Source organism: Salvelinus sp. IW2-2015, linkage group LG26, assembly GCF_002910315.2.
Source record: "Salvelinus sp. IW2-2015 linkage group LG26, ASM291031v2, whole genome shotgun sequence".
Taxonomy (NCBI): domain Eukaryota; kingdom Metazoa; phylum Chordata; class Actinopteri; order Salmoniformes; family Salmonidae; genus Salvelinus; species Salvelinus sp. IW2-2015.
This window is the reverse complement of record NC_036866.1, coordinates 8518587-8545187: the sequence shown is the minus strand read 5'-3', so window position 1 is coordinate 8545187 and position 26601 is coordinate 8518587. Positions and strand designations below refer to the sequence as shown.

General features: G+C 42.5%; 1 protein-coding gene and 1 long non-coding RNA gene across 5 annotated transcripts; one reads left to right on the top strand and one right to left on the bottom strand.

Moving 5' to 3' along the window:
• The first annotated feature begins 2102 nt into the window (after positions 1-2102).
• On the top strand, positions 2103-10127 carry LOC111952976 (vascular cell adhesion protein 1). 4 transcript variants are annotated; one of them, XM_023972023.3, is made up of 7 exons: positions 2103-2525; positions 2866-3141; positions 4571-4891; positions 5287-5547; positions 5757-6032; positions 7968-8228; positions 8929-10127. In XM_023972023.3, exons 1-7 carry the CDS (start codon positions 2489-2491, stop codon positions 9108-9110), a joined length of 1614 nt encoding a protein of 537 aa, XP_023827791.1. In that variant the 5' UTR covers positions 2103-2488; the 3' UTR covers positions 9111-10127. The 4 variants fall into 4 exon arrangements, with proteins under 4 accessions (XP_023827791.1, XP_023827792.1, XP_023827793.1 ...); XM_023972024.2 differs by having other exon boundaries at positions 2106-2525; positions 8626-9021; XM_023972025.2 differs by having other exon boundaries at positions 2108-2525; positions 4601-4891; positions 8929-10124.
• Positions 10128-14954: 4827 nt separating this feature from the next.
• LOC111952998 (uncharacterized) lies at positions 14955-16569 on the bottom strand. Its single transcript, XR_002875795.2, has 3 exons — positions 16243-16569; positions 15712-15877; positions 14955-15485 (listed from the first exon to the last, which is right to left on the bottom strand). It is a non-coding gene; the product is annotated as an uncharacterized lncRNA (long non-coding RNA).
• Positions 16570-26601: the final 10032 nt, after the last annotated feature.

Genomic DNA, 26601 nt, shown 5'->3' with positions numbered 1-26601 from the left:
CTTGTGTTCAATGGAAGGATTTGAACCTTACTAGAAAGTCTACAACAGGTTGTATATGGGTTTTACTGTAATGCTATACCATCTCTATTGCAAATATGATCGGTGCCCTTCCCCCCCACCCCAAACACACACTTGTTATATTTTTGTAATGTTTTGAAGCAAGAAGATTTCCAAGATATGAATAGTAATCCAGATATAAAAACAATTCAAAGAAGTTCAGGAGTTTCTTCGTTTTGCTTCTGATTGTTTCATTTCAGATTGCAATCAAAGTGTTTTATATCTTTTCTCCAAGAAAGCTACAGCTTATTACTTACTGTAAAAAGTATTACAGAGGATAAAGTTGGATATTGAAAATATTGTTAATCACATTTCTATTTSTTTCCATAGTCACAGGTTTAAGTTTAAATGTGCAACATAGTCTTACATTTAAAATAGATCATGGGGTATTGATGGGGTAGATCCTCATCAGGGACCTCTGAGCACATAAGGCGATCTGGAGCGTAGTGGCCCTCGTACAGAGGGGTGTGATGGGTTAGATCTGCGGTGAAGAGAATCAGCGGATTACAACTTTATCAATTTGAGATTTTAAAACATAACAACAAGAAAAGGACATTCCTGAAGAAACTTTGTGCACTCAGCTAGCTAAAAGTTATTATTAGAATTGATGAAGACGGAGCACTCTGTGTACTAGACTCTCTCTGTCTGTTTTCCAACAAGTAAGACTGATTTAGAGTGTACATTCTATACCATGGCAGTGCTCTTCCACACCTTCCAGCCCCCCCTGAAATCTCATTGAGATACCACAGCAATTTCATACGATCCAAAGGCGCCTGACCATAGCCGCGGGAAGTAATTTGGGGGTGGGGTTGCAGCTGTTATCCGGTGAAGCATGGTGGTGGCAGCATCATGCTGTGGGGATGTTTTTCAGTGGCAGGGACTGGGAGACCAGCCAGGATTGAGGGAAAGATGAACGGAGCAAACTACAGAGAGATCCTTGATGAAAACCTGCTCCAGAGTGTTCATGACCTCAGACTGGGGTGAAGGTTCACCTTCCAAAAGGACAATGACCGTAAGCACACAGCCAAGACAACGCAGGAGTGGCTTCGGAAAAAGTCTCTGAATGACCTTGAGTGGCCCAGCCAGAGCCCGGACTTGAACCTGATCAAACATCTCTGGAGAAACCTTAAAATAGCTGTGCAGCGACACCACCCCATCCAACCTGACAGAACTTGAGAGGATCTGCAGAGAAGAATGGGAGAAACTCCAGGTGTGCCACGCTTGTAGCGTCATACCCAAGAAGCCTTGAGGCTGTAATCGCTGCCAAAGGTGCTTCAACAAAGTACTGAGTAAAGGGTCTGAATACTTATGTAAATGTGATATTTCAGATTTGTATTTTTAATAGATTTGCAAAAATGTCTAAAAACATGTTTTTGCTTTGTCATTATGGGATATMATGTGTAGATTGATGAGGGGAAAACTATGGATTCAATTTTAGAATAAGGCTGTAACGTAGCAAAATGTGGAAAATGTCAAGGGATCTGAATACTTTCTGAATGCACTGTATGTGGGTGAATACTGGTCTGTAAATCAGACTGGTCTTATCACATGGACGTCTATATCCTCAGATGCATTGGTGTTGTCCTAGAAATACATTCTAGTTATATTGCTATGTGTATACTTAATGCTGCATTTAGGTGGTAAACCATAGAGATAGCCTACATATATTTATGTTAATGGGGATTTAATTTAGCTCAATACATGTTGTATACATTTAGGCTCCCGAATGGTGCAGCGGTCTAAGGCACTGCATCTCAGTGCTAGCGGCATCACTGCAGACCCTGGTTTGATCCCAGGCTGTATCACAACCGGCTGTGATCGGGAGTCCCATAGGGCAGTGCAAAATTGGCCCAGCGTCGTCTGGGTTAGGGGAGGCCAGGGTAGGCTGTCATTGTAAATAAGAATTTGTTCTTAACTGACTTGCCTAGTTAAATAAAGGTTAAATTAAATTAWATAAAAAAATACATGACAGACAACCAGGCAGGCAACCAGACAGATAAAATACATCAATATAGTTCATGTATGGAGCATGTCTATGTTAGTTAACATATCATGTCTGGGATTTTCAGAGGGATCCCAAATATCTTGCTCAGCTGCTAAAAGAGAATTTAATCACGTTTTAAAGGAAACCATCTTGTGTTCCATTTAAACCAGCAGAGGGGGTTGTCATTCACAACCAAACCAGACAAAGAGAGAGAGAGAAAGAAGAGTGAGAGAGAGAGACAGAGAACGAGACTAGAGGCCACTCAAGGAGTGGGGGAATTCATCCTTGGTATTTTAAGGGGGTGTTTTAAATATATATTTTCCCCCTGTTGGTATCCCCCTATTACAAGTGATAAATCCACAGGCTCTGGATCTGGACACTGGGCAGACCAGACACAACATCCACAGCATAACAAAGGAGGACTAAGGAKATTTACAGTCTAGCTCAATGTCTCTGTTATGGATAGTGATACTACCAGTAATAGGTAAGCTTATATTTCTATCATTCCAACATATTTATACTTTACAATCAGTGTGACTTGTCTTCAATCTATATACTGTAGGTAGCCTACTGTGTTTCATGCATTTTAATATGATTATGGGTAGGCTTGCGATGTGAACTAATCAGAAAATGTCAGTATTGTACTTGACGATATGTACATATGCAGCCATAGTAGGCTAAATATTCTAATTTACTAATAGGCCTACCTTATAACTAATAATTGACTGTCATGACCTCAACATTCCTTAGACTACTTTATAGTTACCGTTATGTGTTATTGATTATGAATGTGAATTCTAATTAATTCTTATTTTACATTTCAGCCTTTGCATTTCATGTGGAGCTAAAACCAAAGAGTGCATTTTTCAGAGTTGGTGATAAGCAGGAGCTGCGATGTTCGGTGAAGGATTGTAACGAAAAGGTTACTATGTCCTGGGCTTTGCTGGGGGATAAGCCCATGTTTGCTAAAATACACACCTCAGGGTCGGAATCCGTGGCGGCCTTTGACCCTGTGATGACAGTACATGATGACATACTTCTCTGCAAAGTCAGTTGTGGAGCATTGACCAAACAACAGCGTGTCGTTGTCAAAGTGTACTGTAAGTCCATTAAACTTGATTCAGTAAGCCATCATAAACCATTGTAATAAGCCAATATAAAATGCATATGAATGCTTATAAGTTTGTCACTGATTATTATAAATATTATGAATGCTTATGAATTGTAATGCTTATCATACTTATAAATGCTTATACATGAAATATGAATGGATCAATAAATTGTTTATTAATACTTTAATAATCACACAACGTATTGTAAAGTTAGCAGTATGTAACTTAATTCATTAGTGAATTTAATCAGTCCAATTTAATCAGTTCTACAGTGACTTCAGAAAGTATTTACACCCCTTGACTTTTCCACATTTTGTCGTGTTACAGCCTGAATTTAAAATTGATAACATTTGGGTTTTGTGTCACCGACCGACACACAATACCCCATAAAACAGTTACAGAGTTTAATAGCTGTGATAGGAGAAAACTGAGAAGTTACATTGTAGTTACTCCACAATACAAACCTAAATGACAGAGTGAAAAGAAGGAAGCCTGAACAGAATACAAATATTCCAAAGCATGCATCCTGTTTGAAATAAGGCACTAAAGTAAAACTGCAAAATATGTGGCAAATAAATGTACTTTTTATCTTGAATACAAAGCGTTACMTCTGGGGCAAATCCAACACATCACTGAGTAGCACTCTTCATATTTTCAAGCATGGTGATGGCTGCATCATGTTATGGGTTTTCTTGTCATGTCAACGGCAAGGACTATGGGTTTGCTTGTCATGTCAACGGCAAGGACTACAGAGTTTTTATGAATACAAATAAATACAATAGAGCTAAGCACAGGCAAAATCTTAGAGGAAAACCTGTTTCAGTCTGCTTTCCAACAGACACTAGGAGACAAATTCACCTTTCAGTAGGACAATAACATAAAACACAAGGCAAATATACACTGGAGTTGCTTACCAAGATGTCATTGAATGTTCCTAAGTGGACTAGTTACAGTTTTTACTTAAATCGGCTTGAAAGTCTATGGCAAGAATTGAAAATGGCTGTCTAGCAATGAACAACAACCAATTTGACAGAGCTTTAAGAATGTTTATAATGTACACATACTGTACAATTCAGGTGTGCAAAGCTCTTAAACACTTACCCAGAAAGACTCAAAACTGATATAATCACTGGCGACAGTGATTCTAACATGTATTACTTAGGTAAATTAGATATTTCTGCATTTCAGTTTCAATAGATGTGCTAAATTATCTAAAAACATGTTTCCACTTTGTCATTATGGGTTATTGTGTGTAGATGGGTGTTAAAGCAAAATATATTTAATCAATTTTGATTTCAGGTTGTAACACAACAAAATGTAGAATAAATAAAGAAGTATGAATACTTTCTGAAGGCACTGTACATGTACAGTACATGTTGAAAGTAGGTCTACGAATTCCAATTTCAAACATGTGTAGCTGCCCTACGATCGACATTTGATATTCCAGCATTTCCAGAGGCTCCTGTCATATCAGGCTACGACCATCTTCTCTTGGGCCAGTCCAACACTCTGACATGTGAGGTGATAGACGCTTATCCCGTGGAGCACCTGCGACTTGAGTGGCTGCGAGGAGACATCACGCTCCAGACAGACGCAGAGTCCATTGTATCTAGCTACAGGTTCACGCCCACCCCAGAGGAMAAAGAGGCAAGCATCACATGCAGAGCCTCTCACGATCAGGATGGTGTGCCTGATGAAGAGAAGACCAAGGAAACCACCGTGTCTCTCACAGTGCTTTGTAAGTTACTAAAGTATACATGTTAGACAAAGGGTAATCTCTGTTAACCCAGTGTAAAATATTGCGGAATTTGGTCAGCTGTGCGATTCATTTCTGTTTATATGTGTTAGAAATGGAGAGTTCTGTCCCCACCCTCACAAAAAAAAGTCACACACCCAGGACTCCCCCAGGACAACTGGTTCAAGTGAACTACTATACAGTTTGGAAACATTTGGAACTTAACTTTCATAACGGCAACAAATAATATTTTGAATTCAAAAGATACACTTACCATGCACAGTTTAGTAATTAGCAATGTCTCAATGGAATGCAATGTAATTTGAGTCATGAATATGGATTAGATTGAGACCTACCTACAACAACCACATCAAAAATGTATTCTTTATTTTCTCCAGATGCGCCACAGAATATATTAATATCTGAGCCGACTGCTGTGAGAGTTGGCTCCAGTCTCACGTTGTCATGCCATGCTGAAGGGAACCCCAGACCAGATARACAGTGGAAGGCCATTGGTCCAGATGGACAGGCTGTTATTGTGGGGCAGAGCGAGGAGCTTGTCCTTACAGAGATGACACTGGTGGATTCTGGTCAATATGAGTGTGTGGTGAGCAACACCATTGGAAACATCACAGCCAGCGTGAACGTCATTGTTCAAGGTAGGATGACTTTGAATTTCCCCTTGGTTCTGTATTTTGGATCATTACTGTTTGGTGTCACTCTGTGATAGTTTAATAGTTAGGAGTAATCTTTATAGCTTTGTCTAAAAAGTCTGTTTGGAGGAGCAATCTCAATAAAGCAATGTCTAAACTAGCAAGCTAAAGTTTTGTCTTGTGTTCTCTATCCTGGATGATTTCCCTTCTGGCAGCTCCCCCAACCAACACCACTATCACAGTGAGCCCAGCCAGTGAGGTGAAGGAAGGGGAGAGCGTGACGGTGTCCTGCCTGTCGGACGGAGTTCCAGTGGGACGTATGGTGCTGAAGAGACTCTCTGAGGGCCAGGATATAGAACTCCAGTCCAGCAATGGCTCCTCCATCTCCTTCACCCTCTCCTCTGCCCTGCTAGCAGACTCTGCTCTCTACCAGTGCGAGGCCTTCAATGAGCACGGCAGCCAGCGAGCTAGCACACACATTACAGTCAAAGGTGGGTGCCAGGCTTCTGGCAAGAACACAGCACATCACGTCTTTATTCTCCTCCCACGCATTCATACTGGCAACAACAGTAAACTTTCCCTAACCCTGATTAGCTTTTTTTGCTTCTTCAATGAAGTTACTGTTCTCTACAACCACAGATCTCTTGTTTTTGCTTCTTGTTTATGGTCTTGTATTTTCTCTCATTTGTTGGAGTGTGGCCGTTCTATCGTCATGTGGCAGCTGCAGTGGTGTAAAGTATTTAAGTACTTTTTTTGGTATCTGTACTTTACTATTTATATTTTTCTTCTCTACATTCCTAAAGAAAATAATGTACTTTTTACATTTTGATTGTCCAATTCACACACTTATCAAGAGAACATCCCTGGTCATCCCTACTGCCTCTGATCTGGTGGACTCACTAAACACAAATGCTTTGTTTGTAAATTAMGTCTGAGTGTTGGAATATGTGCCTGGCTATCCGTTAAAAAAAAAATAAGACAGAAAATTATGTTTTTCTTAATATAAGAAATTTGAAATGATTTATACCTTTACGTTTGATACTTAAGTATATTTAAAACCAAATACTTTTAGACTTTTACTCAAGTAGTATTTTACTGGGTGACTTTTACTTGAGTCATTTTCTGTTAAGGTATCTTTACTTTTACTCATGTATGACAATTGAGTACTTTTTCCACCCCTGGGGAGCTGTCAGTATCTAAGAACATGCTGTATAAGTTCGTCATTGGCTGAGCTGTTGTCACACTGTACCAAAATAGAATATCACACTTATACCACACTTAACACTGCACAGGAACTCAACAACATGAAATGACATAAAGTCATTCTAGATAATGGATTCTATAGAACATGCCTCGTTGATATTTCACACACTGTTGTCAGTAGTTTCACACATTTTGCTCAGTAATCAACAATATAACAGACAGTAATGGTACGAAAATCTCATTCCAAAATCATGGGCATTAATATGGAGTTGGTCCCCCTTTTGCTGCTATAACAGCCTCCACTATTCAGGGAAGGCTTTCCACTAGATGTTGGAACATAGCTCTGGGCACTTGCTTCCATTCAGCCACAAGCGCATTAGTGAGGTCGGGCAGTGATGTTGTGCGATTAGGCCTGGCTTGCAGTCGGCGTTACAATTCATCCCAAAGGTGTTCGATGGGGTTGAGGTCAGGGCTCTGTACAGGCCAGTCAAGTTCTTCCACACTGATCTTGACAAACCATTTCTGTATGGACCTCGCCTCACCTTTGTGAACGGGGACATTGTCATGCTGAAACAGGAAAGCGCCTTCCCCAAACCGTTGCCACAAAGTTGAAAGCACAGAATCGTTTCGATTCGTTAAGATTTCCCTTCACTGGAACTAAGGGGCCTAGCCCGAACCATGAAAAACAAAACGATGCTTGGCATTGCGCATGGTGATTTTAGGCCTGAGTGTAGCTGCTCGGCCATGGAAACCCATTTCATGAAGCTCCTGACGAACAGTTCTTGTGCTGACGTTGCATCCAGAGGCAGTTTAGAACTTGGTAGTGAGTGTTGCAACCAAGGACAGACGATTTTTATAGCAGCACTCTGCGGTCCCGTTCTGTGAGCTTATGTGGCCTACCACTTCGTGGCTGAGCCTTTGTTGCCCCTAGACATTTCCACTTCACAATAACAGCACTTACCAGATGACCGGGACAGCTCTAGCAGGGCAGAAATTTGACGAACTGACTTGTTGGAAATGTGGCATCCTATGACGGTGGGGTGTCCACATACTTTTGTATAAATATTGTATGTTGCATTGTAAACTGCCAATAGACTAAAGGTCGTACAGTATTTCAGACTATAACTGTACTATATTCATACAATGTTTTCCTTTGTTGTCCCAAGGCAGTCTCAAGTGTCTTCCCTCAGTATTGATGTGTGTTCTATTTTCCTTGTGTCCAGCACCTCCTAGGAACACAACAGTCCTGATATATCCATCTGCTGAGGTGCAGGAAGGCCAAAATGTCACCATCTGCTGTCGCTCTGTCAGTTTCCCCCCACCTGCTGTGGTTTTAAGGAAACTGGATAATGGCACAGAGCTCTACTCCCCGGATGGGAACTTCCTGCTGGTTAACCTTACGCCCAATGATACAGGCCTATACCAGGTGAATGTTACCAATGACCTGGGTTATGAGACCGAGATCTTCAGCATCAACGTCATAGGTGAGTGATGTGGTTCAGTGTTCGTTCTTTAGCTTGGCATGCTAGAAGAAACAGGAAGAGAGCTCTTTATTTCCCTTCACCACAAATATAATTATTATATTTGTTATTATTATATGAAATATAATTCACAATAAAACCAGTTACTTGAAACCTTTTTGAACCCCATGTTGAACTGAGAAATTGGGAACAGTGACTACGGAGATAGACCTGACAACAGTATACAGTAGTTTGAGAACAGTGAAGCTTGCAAAAGCCAAGGAAATTCCATCCACCAATAACAAACACTGGTGTCATTTGAGAGGACTCGAATGCTGTAAAAACATCAAATCAAAAATGTTAGGCAATCTGTCTCGTCCTCACTGTCTCCCTGTTCTTCCCCTCCTCCCTTGGCTTCCAGAGAAGCACTCCAGTACTTCACCAGACTGGAACCACATAGTCATTCCTGCTGTCTGTGTGGGTATCATGGTGACCACCACGGGCCTAGTCCTGGACTACCTGAGGAGAGCCAGGAGGAAGGGCTTCTATGAGCTGGCCAAGTGTAAGCCCGGGTCTGCATAGACTAGAGGAGTCTAAAACATGCGGTCCGGAGCCAGATTGTGGCCCCCACTTGTGCTACCATAATGACCATGTACTGTATGAGTATCACATCGGTGAGTGTTTTGTGGTTCCTCAGGCAAAATTACTTTTACACTGTGTGCAGAGGCATACCAAGGGACAGACCTACCTGGAGTGGAGAGGGAACAGACGAGAGGTTCGTCCACTGTCAGGTCTCCGTTGAAGGGCAGAGGACAAGGCCGTATGACCTTTGGATGTTACTGGAAGAGGAAAAGAGAAGTACCTRTAAGGAGGTGTGTTCTTCTGGATGTTTTTCATTTTTATTAAACCTAAGCTAAAAGTCAGTAAAATGTTGAATAATCTAACTGTCTGCAACTAACTATCATTTGCTCATTTTTTCACTTCTTGGCAGCTTTCATTGAACCCATTGATGTCTAAGTGTCACAACTATTGGATGAATGCAATATGTTACATGTTTTTAAACAAAATTATACAATTTGTAATTGACTGTGATAAAAAGTTGAAATGTTTAACGAGTTAATTACAATGCATTTGAAATGTACAGTTTAAATTCACTTTGTTATATCAGTATGGGATGGGAGGTGGTTTCCCAACAATAGGTGAAGTCAGTATTGTGGTAATGTAATATAGAGAAGCAAGGCAAACTGCATTTGCCTCGTGGCTTTTTTTGTATATAGGTCTTTAAAGATGGAATCTGCAGTAGGGGAAACAGCGTCACTGTACGACCCACAGCTGTTGTTATTGTTTTTGTTTTGTTGACGAAGCAGAGCTGGGGAGTGTCGTAGTAACAAAAAAATGCAGTACATATGCTGGTGTTCTTTCGCGCGTACAATCATGTCCGCGGCGGGAAAAACACAGTGTTTGTTGTTTGCATTAACTTATTTGGTTGTTGTAATATCGCAAACGGATGTGGCAATTTCACCATTAAGGATTCCAGCTTTAATGTGGACACTTACTAGAAGTGTTTGCATGTGTGGAGAGTGTGCAATGTGCATGGAGTATTTTTGTCCCACACCATTTACTTTATTGCTGTGGGATATTAGAGCCGGTTTGGTACGTGATTAAAGAAGCTGTTGTTTTTAAATCAAAGCCTATATAGAATGTATTTGTTATGTTTATGACTGTTCATACTCCTTTGTATGTTTTGCCCTATTTTTTGTGAATTGTGTTTGAATTGTACGTTTGTAGAGATGTTCATTATTAAATATTTATTTCCATAACTAAAAGCTGTTCATTGAAATAGGAGCTTTGGGTTTGGGGTCTCCTGTTGCGGTGGGGAAAGCCAGGGAACATTTCAACAAGTATCAGGGGCTTTGTACAAGTCACTGAATGCTTTATTTATTTATTTTATTTGACCTTTATTTAACTAGGCAAGTCAGTTAAGAACAAATTATTTTTACAATGACGGCCTACCCCGACCAAACCCTGAACCGGACGACGCTGGGTTGTGCGCCGCCTTATGGGACTCCCAAACATGGCCAGTTGTGATACAGCAGGGAATCAAACCAGGACCTGTAGTGACGCCACTAGCACTGAGATGCAGTGCCTTAGACCGCTGCTCCACTCGGGATCTTACAAGCTCTTTCCCAACGATGCAGAGTTTAGATCCTTTATGTAGTCTCTTATCTTAGTCTTCTTAACTCTTAAAAATTCTAAATGTTAGCTATCCCCACTCTGGCTGGATTCCAATCGGAATTACACATCACTTTGCAAGCCAGTATAATGTGCCACTGTATTAGGGTKAACTAAGCCCTCAAAATAAGGCCTTAGGAAATATGTATTGTATCGTCTTAAATAATGCAATGATAGCATATTCACTTAGGATCTCACTTGGTGAAAGCCACATGACTGGTTGATTGGGATGTTATATTCATATATATTAATATTGGGATGTTGATATTCACAGAGGGCTGAATCCTGTCTTGAATCATACGTTGATGACAATAGAAGATTAGGAATTTTGGGAAAATGTACATCTTGCGTTGCTCTTATGCCGTAGTCAAAAAGCMTCATCAAAGTGCTAGCATCAGTTTTACCTTTTAGATCATATTGAATCAGATTATTTAGATATGCTAGATCAAGATTCCTACTCTGAGACACTTGATACATAAGGCCCCAAACACAGTAATGGGTGGTACCAGAGAGGAAGAAGCGAACCGAGAGGGCTGACTCCACCCTAAAATTTGTCTGCGTGACATGGGGATTTTTTGCCTGAAGGTTAATGAGAGTGTCGAATTCGGTCAACATAAAATTGAATTCCTAATTTGCTAAGTGGGGCTAATTTGATCAAATTGAAGTTTCGTAATGTTTAGGTTGTTTAGAATGTACTGATATAAATGGACGCACAAGGCATTACGGCAAATTTKAGATTTTTTTTTAAATATCAGAGTTGTGCCTGTTGTTCACGTGTGTCTGCCCTATTGTTGGCTAGAATGTTCCTGCCTGCTACCACCTGTCTTCTGCCTTTGCAGACATTTAATCGCATTGTTAAAACTTCTTGTCAATAGGGGGGCGCTATTTTCACTTTGGAAAAAATCGTGCCCAAATTAAACTGCCTCGTACTCTATTCTAGATCATACAATATGCATATTATTATTACTATTGGATAGAAAACACTCTCAAGTTTCTAAAACTGTTTGAATTATATCTGTGAGTAAAACAGAACTCATTTTGCAGCAAACTTCCATACAGGAAGTGAAAAATCTGAAAACGAGGCTCTGTTCCAGGGCCTGCCTATTCAACTGGCTTATATTTATCGATATGCATGCACTGCATACGCCTTCCACTAGATGTCAACAGGCAGTGGAAGGTGGAATGGGGTGTCTAGCTTGATCTGAGGTCGAACAAGAGCTTTTGGAGTGGCAGGTCAGGAATTTCTTTTCTCTACCTAGGCGTGCGAAGCACCTCCATATTGTCTTCTGATAAGCGTTCGGTATACACGGCTAATATCTCCAGCTCTGATTTTATTTGATACATGTGATAATAACATCGTAAAGTATGTTTTTCAACCGAGTTTTATCAGATTATTCAACGTTTATTGGGACTTTTGGAGTTTTCCGTTCTTTGCGTCGAGAGAAACTGGGAACGTCATCAAGCTTGGCTAGCATTGTGGCGCGAATTCGACAGGAGAAAAAGACATTCTAAAACCAAACAACGATTTATTCTGGAAATAGGACTCCTTGTACAAGATTCTGATGGAAGCTCAGCAAAAGTAAGAACAATTTATGATGTTATTTCGTATTTCTGTGGAAAATGTTATTTCTATTCTCCGCCGTTTTGCGGGGCTGTCTCGCAATAACGCAAGCTGTTTGTTATGGTAAATTATTTTAAAATCTAACACAGCTGTGCATTAAGAACCAGTGTATCTTTCATTTGCCATACAACAAGTATTTTTTAGTAAAGTTTATGATGAGTCTTTTGTCAGATTAGGTGAGTGTCCAAACTAGCTCCGGACAATTTGGTGAATCGATGCTACATATTCACAATGTATAACCACGGTTTGCAGCTCTAAATATGCACATTTTCGAACAAAACATAAGTGTATTGTATAACCTGATGTTATAAGACTGTCATCTGATGAAGTTGTTCAAGGTTAGTGATAATTTTATATCTTTTGCTGGTTTTTGCGAATGCTATCTATGCGGTAATAAATGCGGTTGTGTGTTTGGCTATTGTGGTAAGCTAATATAATGCTATATTGTGTTTTCGCTGTAAAACACTTAAAAAATCAGAAAATTTGCTGGATTCAAAAAGATGTTTATCTTTCATTTTGCTGTAACACCATGTATTTTTCATAAATGTTTTATGATGAGTATTTAGGTATTTCACTTTGCTCTCTTGAATTATTCTGGCTGCTTTGGTGATATTTTCATGGTAGCTGCAATGTAAAACTATGATTTATAACTCAAATATGCACATTTCGAACAAAACATACATTTATTGTATAACATGTTATAAGAAAGTCATCTGATGACGTTGTTTCTTGGTTAGTGACTAATTATATCTCTATTTGGTTGGTTTTTGATAAGCTACCTATGCGGTAGAAACATGGTGAAAATATGCGGTTGAGTCTTTGGCTATTGTGGTAGCTAAATAGAAATACATATGTGTTTTCGCTGTAAAACATTTTAAAAATAGGAAATGATGGCTGGATTCACAAGATGTTTATCTTTCATTTGCTGTATTGGACTTGTGATTTCATGAAATATTATATTATATGATATCCCTGTCCCGTTAGGCTAGGCTATGCTAGTCAGCTTTTTTGATGAGGATGCTCCCGGATCCGGGATGGGTATTACTGAAAGGTTAAAGTGGTCAGTCCAATATCTTGTCAATATATAGATCATTTTAACTGTAAAATTCCCTCTAAATGCACCATGGGAAATATGCAAATCAGGCTCAACACCCAAAACAACACAAAAAACATCAAAATAACCATTATTGGTTCCATATTATTGTAGAAACAATAATGGTTCTTTGGAGCTCTTGATTTTTGTATGGTTCTTCAAATAACCATCCCATTTAAAGGGTTAAAGGGAAACCTCACCGCTAGACACTATTTGGACTGTTTTTCCAGGGTGTTCCAGGCAGGGCCAGACTGATTACCAGGACGTGTACTGCGAGCATGCGCTGACCAACTGGCAAGTGTCTTCACTGACATTTTCAACCTCTCCCTGTCCGAGTCTGTAATACCAACATGTTTTAAGCAGACCACAATAGTCCCTGTGCCCAAGAACAATAAGGTAACCTACCTAAATGACTACCAACCCGTAGCATTCACGTCCGTAGCCATGAAGTGCTTTGAAAGGCTGGTCATGGCTCACATCAATACCATTATCCCAGAAACCCAAGACTCACTCCAATTTGCATACCATCCCAACAGATCCACAGTTGAAGCAATCTCTATTGAACCCCACACTGTCCTTTCCCACTTGAACAAAAATAACACCTACGTGAGAATGCTGTTCATTTAGTACAGCTCAGCGTTCACCATAGTGCACTCAAAGCTCATCACTAAGCTAAGGACCTTGGGACTAAACACCTCCGTCTGCAACTGGATCCTGGACATCCTGATGTGCCGCCTCCAGGAGGTAAGGGTAGGTAACAACACATCTGCCACTCTGATCCTCAACACGGGAGCCCCTCAGGGTTGCGTGCTTAGTCCCCTCCTGTTCTCCCTGTTCACCCATGACTACGTGGCCAAGCACGACTCCAACATCATCATTAAGTTTGCCAACGACACAAGGGTGGTTGGCCTGATCACCGACAACGATGAGACCACCTATAAGGAGGAGGTCAGAGACCTGGCAGTGTGGTGCCAGGACAACAACCTCTCCCTCAATATGAGCAAGACAAAGGAGCTGATCGTGGATGACAGGAAAAGGAGGACTGAGCACACCCTTATTCATATCGACGGGCCTGTAGTGGAGCGGGTCGAGAGCTTCAAGTTCCTTGGTGTRCACATCACCAATAAAATATCATGGTCCAAACACACCAAGACAATCGTGAAGAGGGTACGACAAAACCTATTCCCCCTCAGGAGACTGAAAAGATTTGGCATGGGTTCTCAGATCCTCAACAAGTTCTACAGCTGCACCATTGAGAGCATCCTGACTGGTTTCATCACAGCCTGGTATGGCAACTGCTCGGCATCCGACCGCAAGGCACTACAGAGGGTAGTGAGTACAGCCCAGTACATCACTGGGGCCAAGCTTCCTGCCATCCAGGACCTCTATGCCAGGTGGTGTCAGAGGAAGGCCCTCATTTTTGTCAAAGACTCAAGTCATAGACTGATCTCTTTGCTACCGAAGCTACCACAAAGCAAGTCCCGGAGCGCCAAGTCTAGGTCCAAAAGGCTCCTTCACAGCTTCTTCCCCCAAGCCATAAGACTGCTGAACAGTTAATCAAATGGCTACCCAGACTATTTGCATTGACGCCTTTTTTAAGCTGCTGCTACTCGCTTTTACCTATGCATAGTCACTTTACCCCGATCTACATATTACCTAAATTACCTCAACTAACCCGTACCCCTGCACATTGACTCGGTACCGTACTCCCTGTATATAGCCACGTTGTTATTTTATTGTGTTACTTTAGTTTATTTAGCAAATATTTTCATACTCTGCATTGTTGGTTAAGGGCTTGTAAGTAAACATTTCACGGTAAGGTCTACAACTGTTGTATTCGGCGCATGTGACAAATAACATTTTATTTGAATTTGAAGTCAACACTTCATTAGTTTCCGATGCACCTGGYATCATTTTGTCACTTGTCAGTACACTTGTAAAAATATATGTATAAAACACCATTATATACATACAACAGCTAGAAATATCTATATCACAATTCAGTTGTGAGCATATTAGGCATTCCATATTATACTACAACATCAGTCTACCTGAATATGGATGTTGTGTTGGTTGAATGTTCCAGGCAGGTTCCAGAATGTTCTTCAGCTGGTGAACCTCTTATTGTGTTGGTAATGGTTTAGCAGATTTTGGTGATGTTATAGCCTACTTGTAAACACACCAACTATGACAAGACACGGACCATGTTTATGCCTGGCTCCAGTATATTTATTTGCTCGTCATGGAAAGATTTAGTAGATTGTAGGTGACATACACTAGTTCCTGGTGCTGAGATTGATGTTGAAGCCTCTTCAAATGTTGATGGGATTGGACTCTAAATAGAACACATATAGTCACGTTAGCATCTGAGGTAGTCCGTTAGCTAGCTAATGGTTAGTTAACGTAACCTGAGAAGGCTAATGTTAGCTTGCAAAGTTACAAATCGCATCGCCAGATAGCAGCTGGCTAATTACATTGGCATGCTTTGGAATGTCTTGCCAGCGTATTATGAAAGCTAGATAGCTATATTTTGGTTTAGATAAAGAAATGTAGTTCGCTACCTTAACGCAGCTTGCCCTCTCTTCTGCTGCGCTGATGTTGGCTGATCAGATGCCTTCTTCTTTGAAGTGAAGGGTAAACTCGATGGAATAGCATCACTTTCAACGTTCGACGACACGGCATCCCCATCAGTTGAGTCTTCAGTTCCTAGCTGGCTGAAAGCGCTGGCTACAAACACAGACATTTTGTCACTGGTGTAGAGAGGAGTAGGCAGGAGGCAGTCGCAGGTTTAGAACGACTGAGTTAATTTAAAGCACCATAGATCAAAGCGGGACGAAACCCAAACGCTGTTGTGCTCAAAAGTTTGAGCARCAGCTATCTGAGCAGCTCACCGATCGCTGCAGCTGTACACAGCCCATCTATAATAGCCCATCCAACTACCTACCTCATCCCCATATTGTTTTTATTAACTTTTTTTGCTCTTTTGCACACCAGTATTTCTACTTGCACATCATCATCTGCACATCTATCACTTCAATGTTAATTTGCTAAATTGTAATTACTTCACTACTATGGCCTATTTATTGCCTTACCTCCTTACTCCATTTGCACACACTGTATATAGATTTTTCTATTGTTATTGACTGTACTTCTGTTTATCCCATGTGTAACTCCGTGTTGTTGTTTTTTGTCTCACTGCTTTGCTTTATCTTGGCCAGGTCGCAGTTTTAAATGAGAACTTGTTCTCAACTGGCCTACCTGGTTAAATAAAGGTGWAWAYYTYTATGTATATCTTCATAAACAAAAAGCCACAGGGCGAACCCAAAGTGCATAATATAAAGTACTCAGGAAATAGTAGGCGAGATTCCTCTCAGGAAAACAAGTAACATTTGCAATGACCGACAAAGACAAACGGCAGAGGGAGTATATATACAGTGACAGAGTGGGGATTGGAACCASGTGTGTGTAATGATGACGAGACAAGTCCAAGGTTGATGAGTGAAGGGCATTTGCCAGCAGTATGTTTGGCAACAGCTAGAAGGCCGGCGACGCCAAACGCCTGAGCTGGACAGGAGGGAGAGCCAAAGCGAAGGCTGGTGCGACACATTTTTATATTTCTCACATCAATTGGATACACCTCAACGGGGTGGTCCTCCACGTCCTGAAATCAATATGAATTCTGGACATTGTGGTTTCCTTACAACCAGGACATTTAGTTGGCCTGTTTCTACCGCTGAAATGAAGAAACGCTCTTTTTTTCATGTAATGAGAAAATTCTAAATTTTTATGAAACATATATGTTAATAACATATTAATGGACATATATTGTTAACTACAGCAGTGGTGAAATGCCCCTTTAAGGTTCCCCTATGGCATCATTCTGAAGAACCTTATTTGGTTTCAACTGTTACCTTTATTTTTAAGAGTGTAGTATCTATTCTTAATTACAGGGAACATTGAGTTTCTCAATTATGTAGTGAAACGAGGCCCAGGTGTCTTACACAATCAGATTGCATGTTCAGAGAGTTCTAGCACACTGAGGATGTGTCACACCAAACTAAACTGTTGAATCATTGGGTTTCAACATCATTAGTGTCCATAACAAGCTTCCATGTTCTGTCTTTAAAGGTTATTTTAAATGATGGCCATTGATGTCTTTAATCAAACCTAAATTGAGCCCCCATAGGCACTGATAGTCATTCTCAATGCGCTTAATATGGCAAATGAATCAGGGTGAACAAATCAGAACAAGGCATTGCTGCTTTAACAAGCCTTTATCATGTTCCCAGCTCCTTTCTTCAGCACATTGTCCATTGATTTTCTTTTCCCTTTCCACCATATTTGCTAGTCGCCATGGAAACAGCCCTGATGCCTGGCTTCAGAAGGAAAGACGGGTGTAATATCCAGAGGACAAAGACAACTCCCGAGAACAAAGACGTGTGAGAGAGTAGGGGAGGTGCAAATGGAGTATTGTGGTCTGTCTTGGAGAGAGGGCAAAGTAGGTTTATCCAGGCCACTGATGTCTCAAATTTTACAGACAGTGAGCGAGAGACCCATTGGTAGCGGACCATGTTAAGGGTGAAGAGGATCTCCTTGGGTGTAGGTCTATTTTGTGATCATATGGATCCCAAGACTATGGGTTAAAAATGCATTTGCTGAATATGAAAAAAAAACAGTTCTTCTCTGGAATGAATTAGTGTTCGCAAGCAGTTTCATTGGAATACATTTACTGTTCACCTTCATTAAGTAGAAATACTGTTATTAATTTATGAAGACTTATATAATATACTTCATGATTTGATTGTGATTTGATTGGTTTCCGACATAAGCAGCCCTGTACTTACACCTGAAAAAGGAGTGAAAAAGCACATTGAGGGATTCTGTAAATAAATATCACTGATGATTTTGATCAAAAACCCCATTTGAATCTTATTTTGGTCAGATGTTCAACTGAAAACTCTTCCTATAGTATCTATTGTTGTATTAGGTTCTCTCCACAGCCTAACTTTGAACACATTAGAGTGGGAATGTGAGCTGTGCATTGATATGCTGCTCAGCAAGTTGGTATTGTATAAGAATGCACTTGGCCAGTCTCGGGCCGGCCTACGCTAGAAGAAGAGTTACCAGAAATGTCTTTCTCAAAGAAGATAATAATCATGGAAAAGATTTACAAAGCATTTTTAACCAATTAGCTATGGTAAATCAATGGAACTGAGCTAATGTTCAACACGTGTATGGGAGTAAAGGACAGTTCTGTACATGGTGAACCACATGATCTGCTCTCTTGCTTCACTGGCCTGTGCCATAGTGGTATTAAAGGAGATAAATGTTGTGTTTTTTTATTTTGTCATTTAGCAGACACATTCTTATCCAGAGTGACTTACAGGAGGAGCAATTGGGGTTAAGTGCCTTGCTCAAGGGCACATCAACAGAGCCTTGTCGACTCGGGATTCAAACCAGCAACCTTTCAGTTACTGGCCCAACAACTACCTTAGCAAGATGGCGCCGACAGAGATGGTCGCCTCACTTCGAGTCCTTAGGAAACTATGCAGTATTTTTTTTACATTTTATGCATTTCTTACATTGTGTGAGGGCATTTTTCTGCTTTACCAAATGAGGAGAGTTACAAACTACACACCAGTCAGAGTTATACTTAAATTACATCTTTAATAATAAGAAGAGCTTTGCAATAGCCCTTTTTGAGGGGGAACACGGGGAGTGTGGCGAAGCCAGGTAAGAGACCTGCGCAAACTCCCCGTGCTTACTATGGAGAGAGAGAGCGTCGTACTGGTCAGGCACCGGTGTTATGCGGGGTAGAACCACGGTGTCTCCAGTACACATGCTTAGCGCGGTCGCTACATCCCAGCTCCCGCATCTGCCGAGCTAGGGTGAGGACAGCCAGGGAAGATGGTGCCAGCCCTGCTCTCCAGACAGCCAGTGGGTCTCCTTGGGCCAGGATATCTGTGCCGGCGTTGCGCACTGGTGCTCCCGTATGTTGCACAGCCAGTGCGTCCTGTGCCTGCGCCCCCGCACGTGCCGAGCTAGAGTTACCATCCAGCCAGGACGGTTGTTGCAGGCCATTAGCTCGAGACCTCCAGTGCGTCTTCACGGTCCGGTCTATCCAGTACACCAGTGCTAACACCACCCACCAGGCTTCCGTGCGTCTCCAGAGCCTGTAAGCCCTGTTCCTCCTCCCCGCACTCGCCCCTGTTCCTCCTCCCCGCACCGCCCAGTCCGGTACCACCAGTTACGGCCCACGCACCAGGCTTATAGTGCGCTTCAAAGATCCAGTGTGCCCTGTTCCTTCTCCCCGCACTCGCCCATGTGGCGTGTCCCAGTCCGGTACCACCAGTTCTGGCACCACGCACCAGGCCTACAGTGCGCCTCGGCAAGCCTGAGCTGCCGTTCTGTACAGCGCGCCTGAGCTGCCCGTCTGTCCAGCGCCGCCTGAGCTGCCCGGTCTGTCCAGCGCCGCCTGAGCCGCCCGTCTGTCCAGCGCCGCCTGAGCTGCCCGTCTGTCTAGCGCCGCCTGAGCCGCCGTCTGTCCAGCGCCGCCTGAGCCGCCGTCTGTCCAGCGCCGCCTGAGCCGCCCGTCGTCCTGAGCCGTCAGAGCCGCCGTCTGGCCTGAGCCGTCAGAAGCGCCCGTCAGTCAGGAGCCGCCAGAGCCACCGCCAGTCCGGAGCGCCAGAGCCGCCGCCATCAGGAGCCGCAGAGCCGCCCGCCAGTCATGAGCTGCCTTCAGTCATGAGCTGCCCTTCAGTCATGAGCTACCCCTCAGTCATGAGCTACCCCTAAGTCATGAGCTACCCTCAGTCGTGAGCTACCCCTCGGTCGTGAGCTACCCCTCGGTCGTGGGCTACCCCTCAGTCATGGGCCTGCCCTCATCCGAGCTGCCCCTCAGTCCGGAGCTGCCCCTCAGTCCGGAGCTGCCCTCAGTCCGGAGCTGCCCTTCAGTCCGGAGCTGCCCTCAGTCCGGAGTGCCCTCAGTCCGGAGCTGCCCCTTCAGTCCGGAGCTGCCTTTCAGTCCGGAGCTGCTTCATCCGAGCGCCCTTCAGTCCGAGCTGCCCTCAGTCCTGAGCTATCTCTCAGTCCTGAGCTATCTCTCAGTCATGAGCTACCTCTCAGTCATGGAGCTACCTCTCTGTCATGAGCTACCTCTCTGTCATGAGCTACCTCCTCTGTCATGAGCTGCCCCTCAGTCATGAGCTACCCCTCAGTCATGAGCTACCCCTCAGTCATGAGCTGCCCCTCAGTCCGGAGGAGTTTCCTCAGTCCAGAGGCGCCCCTCAGTCCAGAGGCGCTCCTCAGTCCGGTGGGGCCCTTTATTAGGGTTCCCAGGCCAGGGTCGGCGGCGAGGGTCGCCGCTCAAAGGACGTCAGTGCAGCGGACAAAGACTATGGTGGAGTGGGGTCCACGTCCAGCGCCAGAGCCGCCACCGTGGACAGATGCCCACCCAGACCCTCCCCTATAGGTTCAGGTTTTGCGGCTCTGGCGCTGGACCTTGGGGGGGGGGTTTACTGTCACGTTTCTGACCTTATTTCCTTTGTTTAGTCTTTATTTAGTTGGTCAGGACGTGAGCTGGGTGGTTATTATCTATGTTGTCTGTTTCTATGTGGGGTTTCTTGTTTGGCCTGATATGGTTCTCAATCAGAGGCAGGTGTTAGTCATTGTCTCTGATTGGGAACCATATTTAGGTAGCCTGTTTTTGTAGTGTGTTTTGTGGGTGATTGTTCCTCTTCGTGTGTTCATCTGGTCTGTGTTCACTAGTTCGGGACTGTAGCGTCTTCGGTTCTTTCTGTCAGTTTGTTGTTTTTGTTCGTTGTTTAAGTAGCCTATTAAAATATGGATTATCATCACGCTGCAGTTTGGTCCTCCTCTCTTTCACCCGAAGACAGCCGTTACAGGAACAGTGTAAACAACACTAAAAGAATTATAAATGATACCAGAGAGGCTGGTCTAATAAAAAAAGTGTAAAGCCTTTATTACAGCATAGCAAAGATTAAAAACAGACGAATTTGGGAAATTGTTTAACCGACAAGTTGTGGTTGCGTGAGGCTTGGTGCTCAAGGAATCAGTAGGCTATTTAACAAACACTCTGTCACACCCTGATCTGTTTCACCTGTCTTTGTGATTGTCTCCACCCCCCGCCAGGTGTTGCCCATCTTCCACATTATCCCCTGTGTATTTATACCTGTGTTCTCTGTTTGTCTGTTGCCAGATCATGTTGTTCGTCAAGTCAACCAGCGTTTTGTCTCAGCTCCTGCTTTTCACCAGTCTCTCTTTTTCTCGCCCTAATGGTTTTGACCTTTGCCTGTCCTGTCTCTGAGCTCGCCTGCCTGACGCGGACGCTGTTATAAACATTATTACTTCAAAACAGTCTTCATCTGGGTCTTACCTTCAAACCTGATACACTCAAAAGGCAACAGAAGCAGGATCTGTCTTATTTTTGTAGATATATAAGTGTGATTTATAAAACCAGGCACATTTAACGGTTAGGCTGTTGATTACAGACCTGATTAATTTGGGGMTTCCTCTCTCCTCACTGTTCTTAGAAAATAAAACTTAGAGCTCTTTTCTTGTCACCTAACTCCGCTGCTGCCTCCTCCGCATTGTTCTCAACACCAATATACTTTGCTATTATGCACTTAGCAACACGGTCTAGGAAAAGGCACCAATTCAACAGTGCACTGATGTATTTCAGAACCCACGGACAGCGACCACTATCCAACGCGGGAGAAAGCTCATTTGTAATAAAATATWATTTTTATTTGTGTTGCACCATTGTTCTTACATAATATAACTATGTACAATGTCAGTAGCAAATGTCTTAGACTGCTGGGCTGTGCCATCCCCATGGCCTCCACAATGGATCAGTCAACTCAGACAGGCACGAATCAGACAGGCGTCTTGTACTCCATGATTTATTAGTTGTGTTTTTTTGCTACTGCTCTCTCGGTCAACCAGCAGCCTATCGACCAAACAATCGAACAGTCAACTAAATAGGGTCAGCCCTACTCTGGAGCGCCGTGTACGACAGCGTGTTCCAGTTGCCAATATCCATCAATATCCATCAACTTCGCACAGCCATTAAATAGTAGTGGGACATTATTCCACAGGCCACAATCAACAGCCTGATCACTTCTATGCGAAGGAGATGTGTCGCTCTGAATGAGGTAAATGGTGGTCACACCAGATACTGATGGGTTGTCTGATCCATGCCCCTATTTTTTGAAGGTATCTGTGACCAACAGATGCATATCTATCTGTATTTCCAGTCATGTGAAATTCACAGATATGGCCTAATGAATTTTAAATTGACTGATTTCCTTATACGAATTGTAACTCAGTAAAATCTTTGAAATTGTTGCATGTTGCGTTTATATTTWMTTCAGTGTAAATGTTTATACATCGCTTGTTTGTATCAATTGTAAAGACATTGGCAACTTTGTATTTGTAGTCAACTTTGTTCTGAAGTTATCGGTGGTCACAGAGATTCAGATAACCATGTGATTCTATGTTTAGCAGAGATCTTCTGTGTAAAAGGGACACAGGAGGGCAAAAAAGCATCTAATGACACACTTAGCTGTTCGAGTGGTCTGAGGCAGGCTTTAAACCTGACCAAACCGCCTCTGTGCTTGCATCCCTGTGTGCCTTCATGCACATGTTGAGTTTGACTATCACATAGAGATAGATAGAGAAACATTCTTTGTATCTGTGCCATTATAGCGTCTTTGACAGCATGGGCAGCGCCTTTGAGGCAATCTCCATTTTGAAGTGGTCAATTTTCTTCTTCACAATWGGCAGATACATCCTGATGACCCGGTTGAACATTACTTAAACAGGGTCAGGAGGGATTAGCCAATGAAGTTGGAAGTCCCACCCAGACATTAAAATGGTGGAAGCCTTCAATGGCGCTGCCCATGTTAATATGCCCTTTTGGCCAATAGAGGCCTCTATCATTCTATGATCTATCATCACCAGATGTATTCATGACATGCATATTAAAATACCAAAACCAACTGTGAACCAACTTTATTAATTTGGGGACAGGTCGAAACACAAATAAAACATTCATGAACATTTCATGGACACATGCAAAATAAAGTTTTAGTTTTGTCTGAGTTCAATCACTAGCACACATAATCTCAATTTCTAATTGTGTGTGTGTGTGTGTGTGGGTGTGGGTGTGGGTGTGGGTGTGGGTGTGTGTCTTTGTGGTGTGTCTTTGTGGTGTGTAAATGATTTTATAACTGCCGGGTCAAAAATACCCTAAGACAATCTTTGTACCCTGCTGGTGTACAGCTTTCATGGAAATATGAACAAAGGCGATGTTTCACTTTTTCTAATGTTGGGGTCACTCTAGGAAAAGTCATCAAATTTCAAGTTGAACAAATACAATTTATCAAATCAAATCAAAGTTGATTTGTCACGTGCYCTGAATACAACAGGTGTAGGTAGACCTTACAGTGAAATGCTTACTTACAGGCTCTAACCAATAGTGCAAAAAAGGTATTAGGTGTACAATAGGTAGGTAAAGAAATAAAACAACAGTAAAAAGACAGGCTATATACAGTAGCGAGGCGACATACAGACACCGGTTAGTCAGGCTGATTGAGGTAGTATGTACATGTAGATATGGTTAAAGTGACTATGCATATACATGTATAATGAACAGAGAGTAGCAGTAGCGTAAAAGAGGGGTTGGCGGGTGGTGGGTGGGACACAATGCAGATAGCCTGGTTAGCCACTGTGTGGGAGCATTGGTTGGTCGGCCCAATTGAGGTAGTATGTACATGAATGTATAGTTAAAGTGACTATGCATATATGATAAATAGAGAGTAGCAGCAACGTAAAAACAGGCGTTGGGGGGGGCACACAATGCAAATAGTCCAGGTAGCCATTTGATTACCTGTTCAGGAGACTTATGGCTTGGGGGTAAAAACTGTTGAGAAGCCTTTTTGTTCTACTTCGCACTCCGGTACCGCTTGCCATACGGTAGTAGAGAGAACAGTCTATGACTGGGGTGGCTGGGGTCTTTGACAATTTTTAGGGCCTTCCTCTGACATCGCCTGGTGTGGAGGTCCTGGATGGCAGGCAGCTTAGCCCCAGTGATGTACTACTCTCTGTAGTGCCTTGCGGTCAGAAGCCGAGCAGTTGCCGTACCAGGCAGTGATGCAACCAGTCAGGATGCTCTCGATGTTGCAGCTATAGAACCTTTTGAGGATTTCAGGACCCATGCCAAATCTTTTTTAGTTTCCTGAGGGGGAATATACTTTGTCGTGCCCTCTTCACGACTGTCTTGGTGTGTTTGGACCATTCTAGTTTGTTGTTGATGTGGACACCAAGGAACTTGAAGCTCTCAACCTGCTCCACTACAGCCCAGTCGATGAGAATGGGGCGTGCTCGGTCCTCCTTTTCCTGTAGTCCACAATAATCTTATTTGTCTTGGTTACGTTGAGGGATAGGTTGTTATTCTGGCACCACCCGGCCAGGTCTCTGACTTCCTCCCTATAGGCTGTCTCGTCGTTGTCTGTGATCAGTCCTACCACTGTTGTGTCGTCTGCAAACTTAATGATGGTGTTGGAGWCGTGCCTGGCCATGCAGTCGTGGGTGAACAGGGAGTACAGGAGGGGACTGAGCACACACCCCTGGGGAGCTCCAGTGTTGAGGATCAGCGTGGCAGATGTGTTGCTACCTACCCTCACCACCTGGGGGCGGCCTGTCAGGAAGTCCAGGATCCAGTTGCAGAGGGAGGTGTTTAGTCCCAGGATCCTTAGCTTAGTGATGAGCTTTGAGGGTACTATGGTGTTGAACGCTGAGCTGTAGTCAATGAATAGCATTCTCACGTAAGTGTTCCTTTTGTCCAGGTGGGAAAGGGCAGTGTGGAGTGCAATAGAGATTCCATCATCTGTGGATCTGTTTGGGCGGTATGCAAATTGGAGTGGGTCTAGGGTTTCTGGGATAATGGTGTTGATGTGAGCCATTACCAACCTTTTAAAGCACTTCATGGCTACAGACGTGAGTGCTACGGGTCTGTAGTTATTTAGGCAGGTTGCCTTTGCGTTCTTGGGGGGTTTTCTCTGCTGTTAAACATAGTGGCAGGTCATTTTTTACCCTTAAGACAACACAAGGGTTAAAAGGCACCATTGGACAGGCAACTATATCTCACAAGTTCACCAAGGACCATCTCAGTACAAATTTGACATGCATGCATTTGTATACCAATTTATCATAAGCATAATAAAAGATTTCAGCACAAAAGTGGTGGTTTATAAGTGATGGTTTACTGTATATAGCGATTCCCCAGTCTTGTAAAGGAAGAGACTCACATTCTTCAGGATTTTGATTAGAAATGGGTGTGCAAACTGAAACCAGGCTGACTTACACTGTGACCCAGTGTCTGGTTGCTGGAGAAGTGCCAAGGTAAACACAATTATTTTAGTCAGACTTGCCTTTGGAGAGATGAACTGTGRGATGGTGGTCTGGAGATGAAAACATAAAATCTGGGCTTTTTCTTAACAGGAGGATGCTCCAATTCTCTATCCAAATCTATACTGTACTATACTCTAAATTTACTAAGTAATATTGCAATAATGCATTATGCAAGATGTTCAAAAACACATAGCGTGTACCATGGACACAAGGGCTGAAAAGAATCCTGGAAAGGTTTGGATGTCTTGTGCGCTGTTTTGACAAAGGCTCATTTCTATTCAGATTATACAACTTTAGGAATAAACAGGCAAGACAGATCATAGGTGACATTCGGAATCAGGGGATGTGTGGAACAGGATCCTTTACAAAATAACCTTGTGTACATTTTTCCATCTGAGGAGCATCTGTTATTCTATAGACATAAAAGAGGAACTTGTTCCTGCTTCATGTATTAGACAACATCTTGTGACTTGTTGTCTTGCAGACCACTTCATGTTAATGAGACCAGAATGGGTTAGCCATTCATTGTCAGTCACGATGTCTGTGTTATACTCCCAAACAAAGCACTTGTTATTATACTGTTGTAATACATATTCATGAAGTTATTGAATGAAAGAAGTTTTGAAGATGTTGGCACTTAATTCATACTCTGCCTTATCACCAGTCTCTTTGTCTTTTGGATCAGTACTGTACTGTGATTAAAAATGGCAAAAGAAGTTTTGGTACTATACTTCTCTTTCTTAATTTCAGATTTTTGAATAATCCTAAAATTATTCAAAGTGTACCAACAGTTTAATAAGGATTACAATTTCAGAGGCTAAATGAAGGCTTGGCATTAGGTGAAGGATGTTACCCAATTTTGGGTAGCAAATATATGGCACTGCAAAGTGACAACCAGTTTGGATGCCAGTTCCCATACTTATGCAAATTGCGCAAAAAAAACTCATTTTTTTCACAGAAGAACAACTGTTCAACTAAATCATTCCTCGCCAACATTGTCCTGGTGGTAATTTATGAGA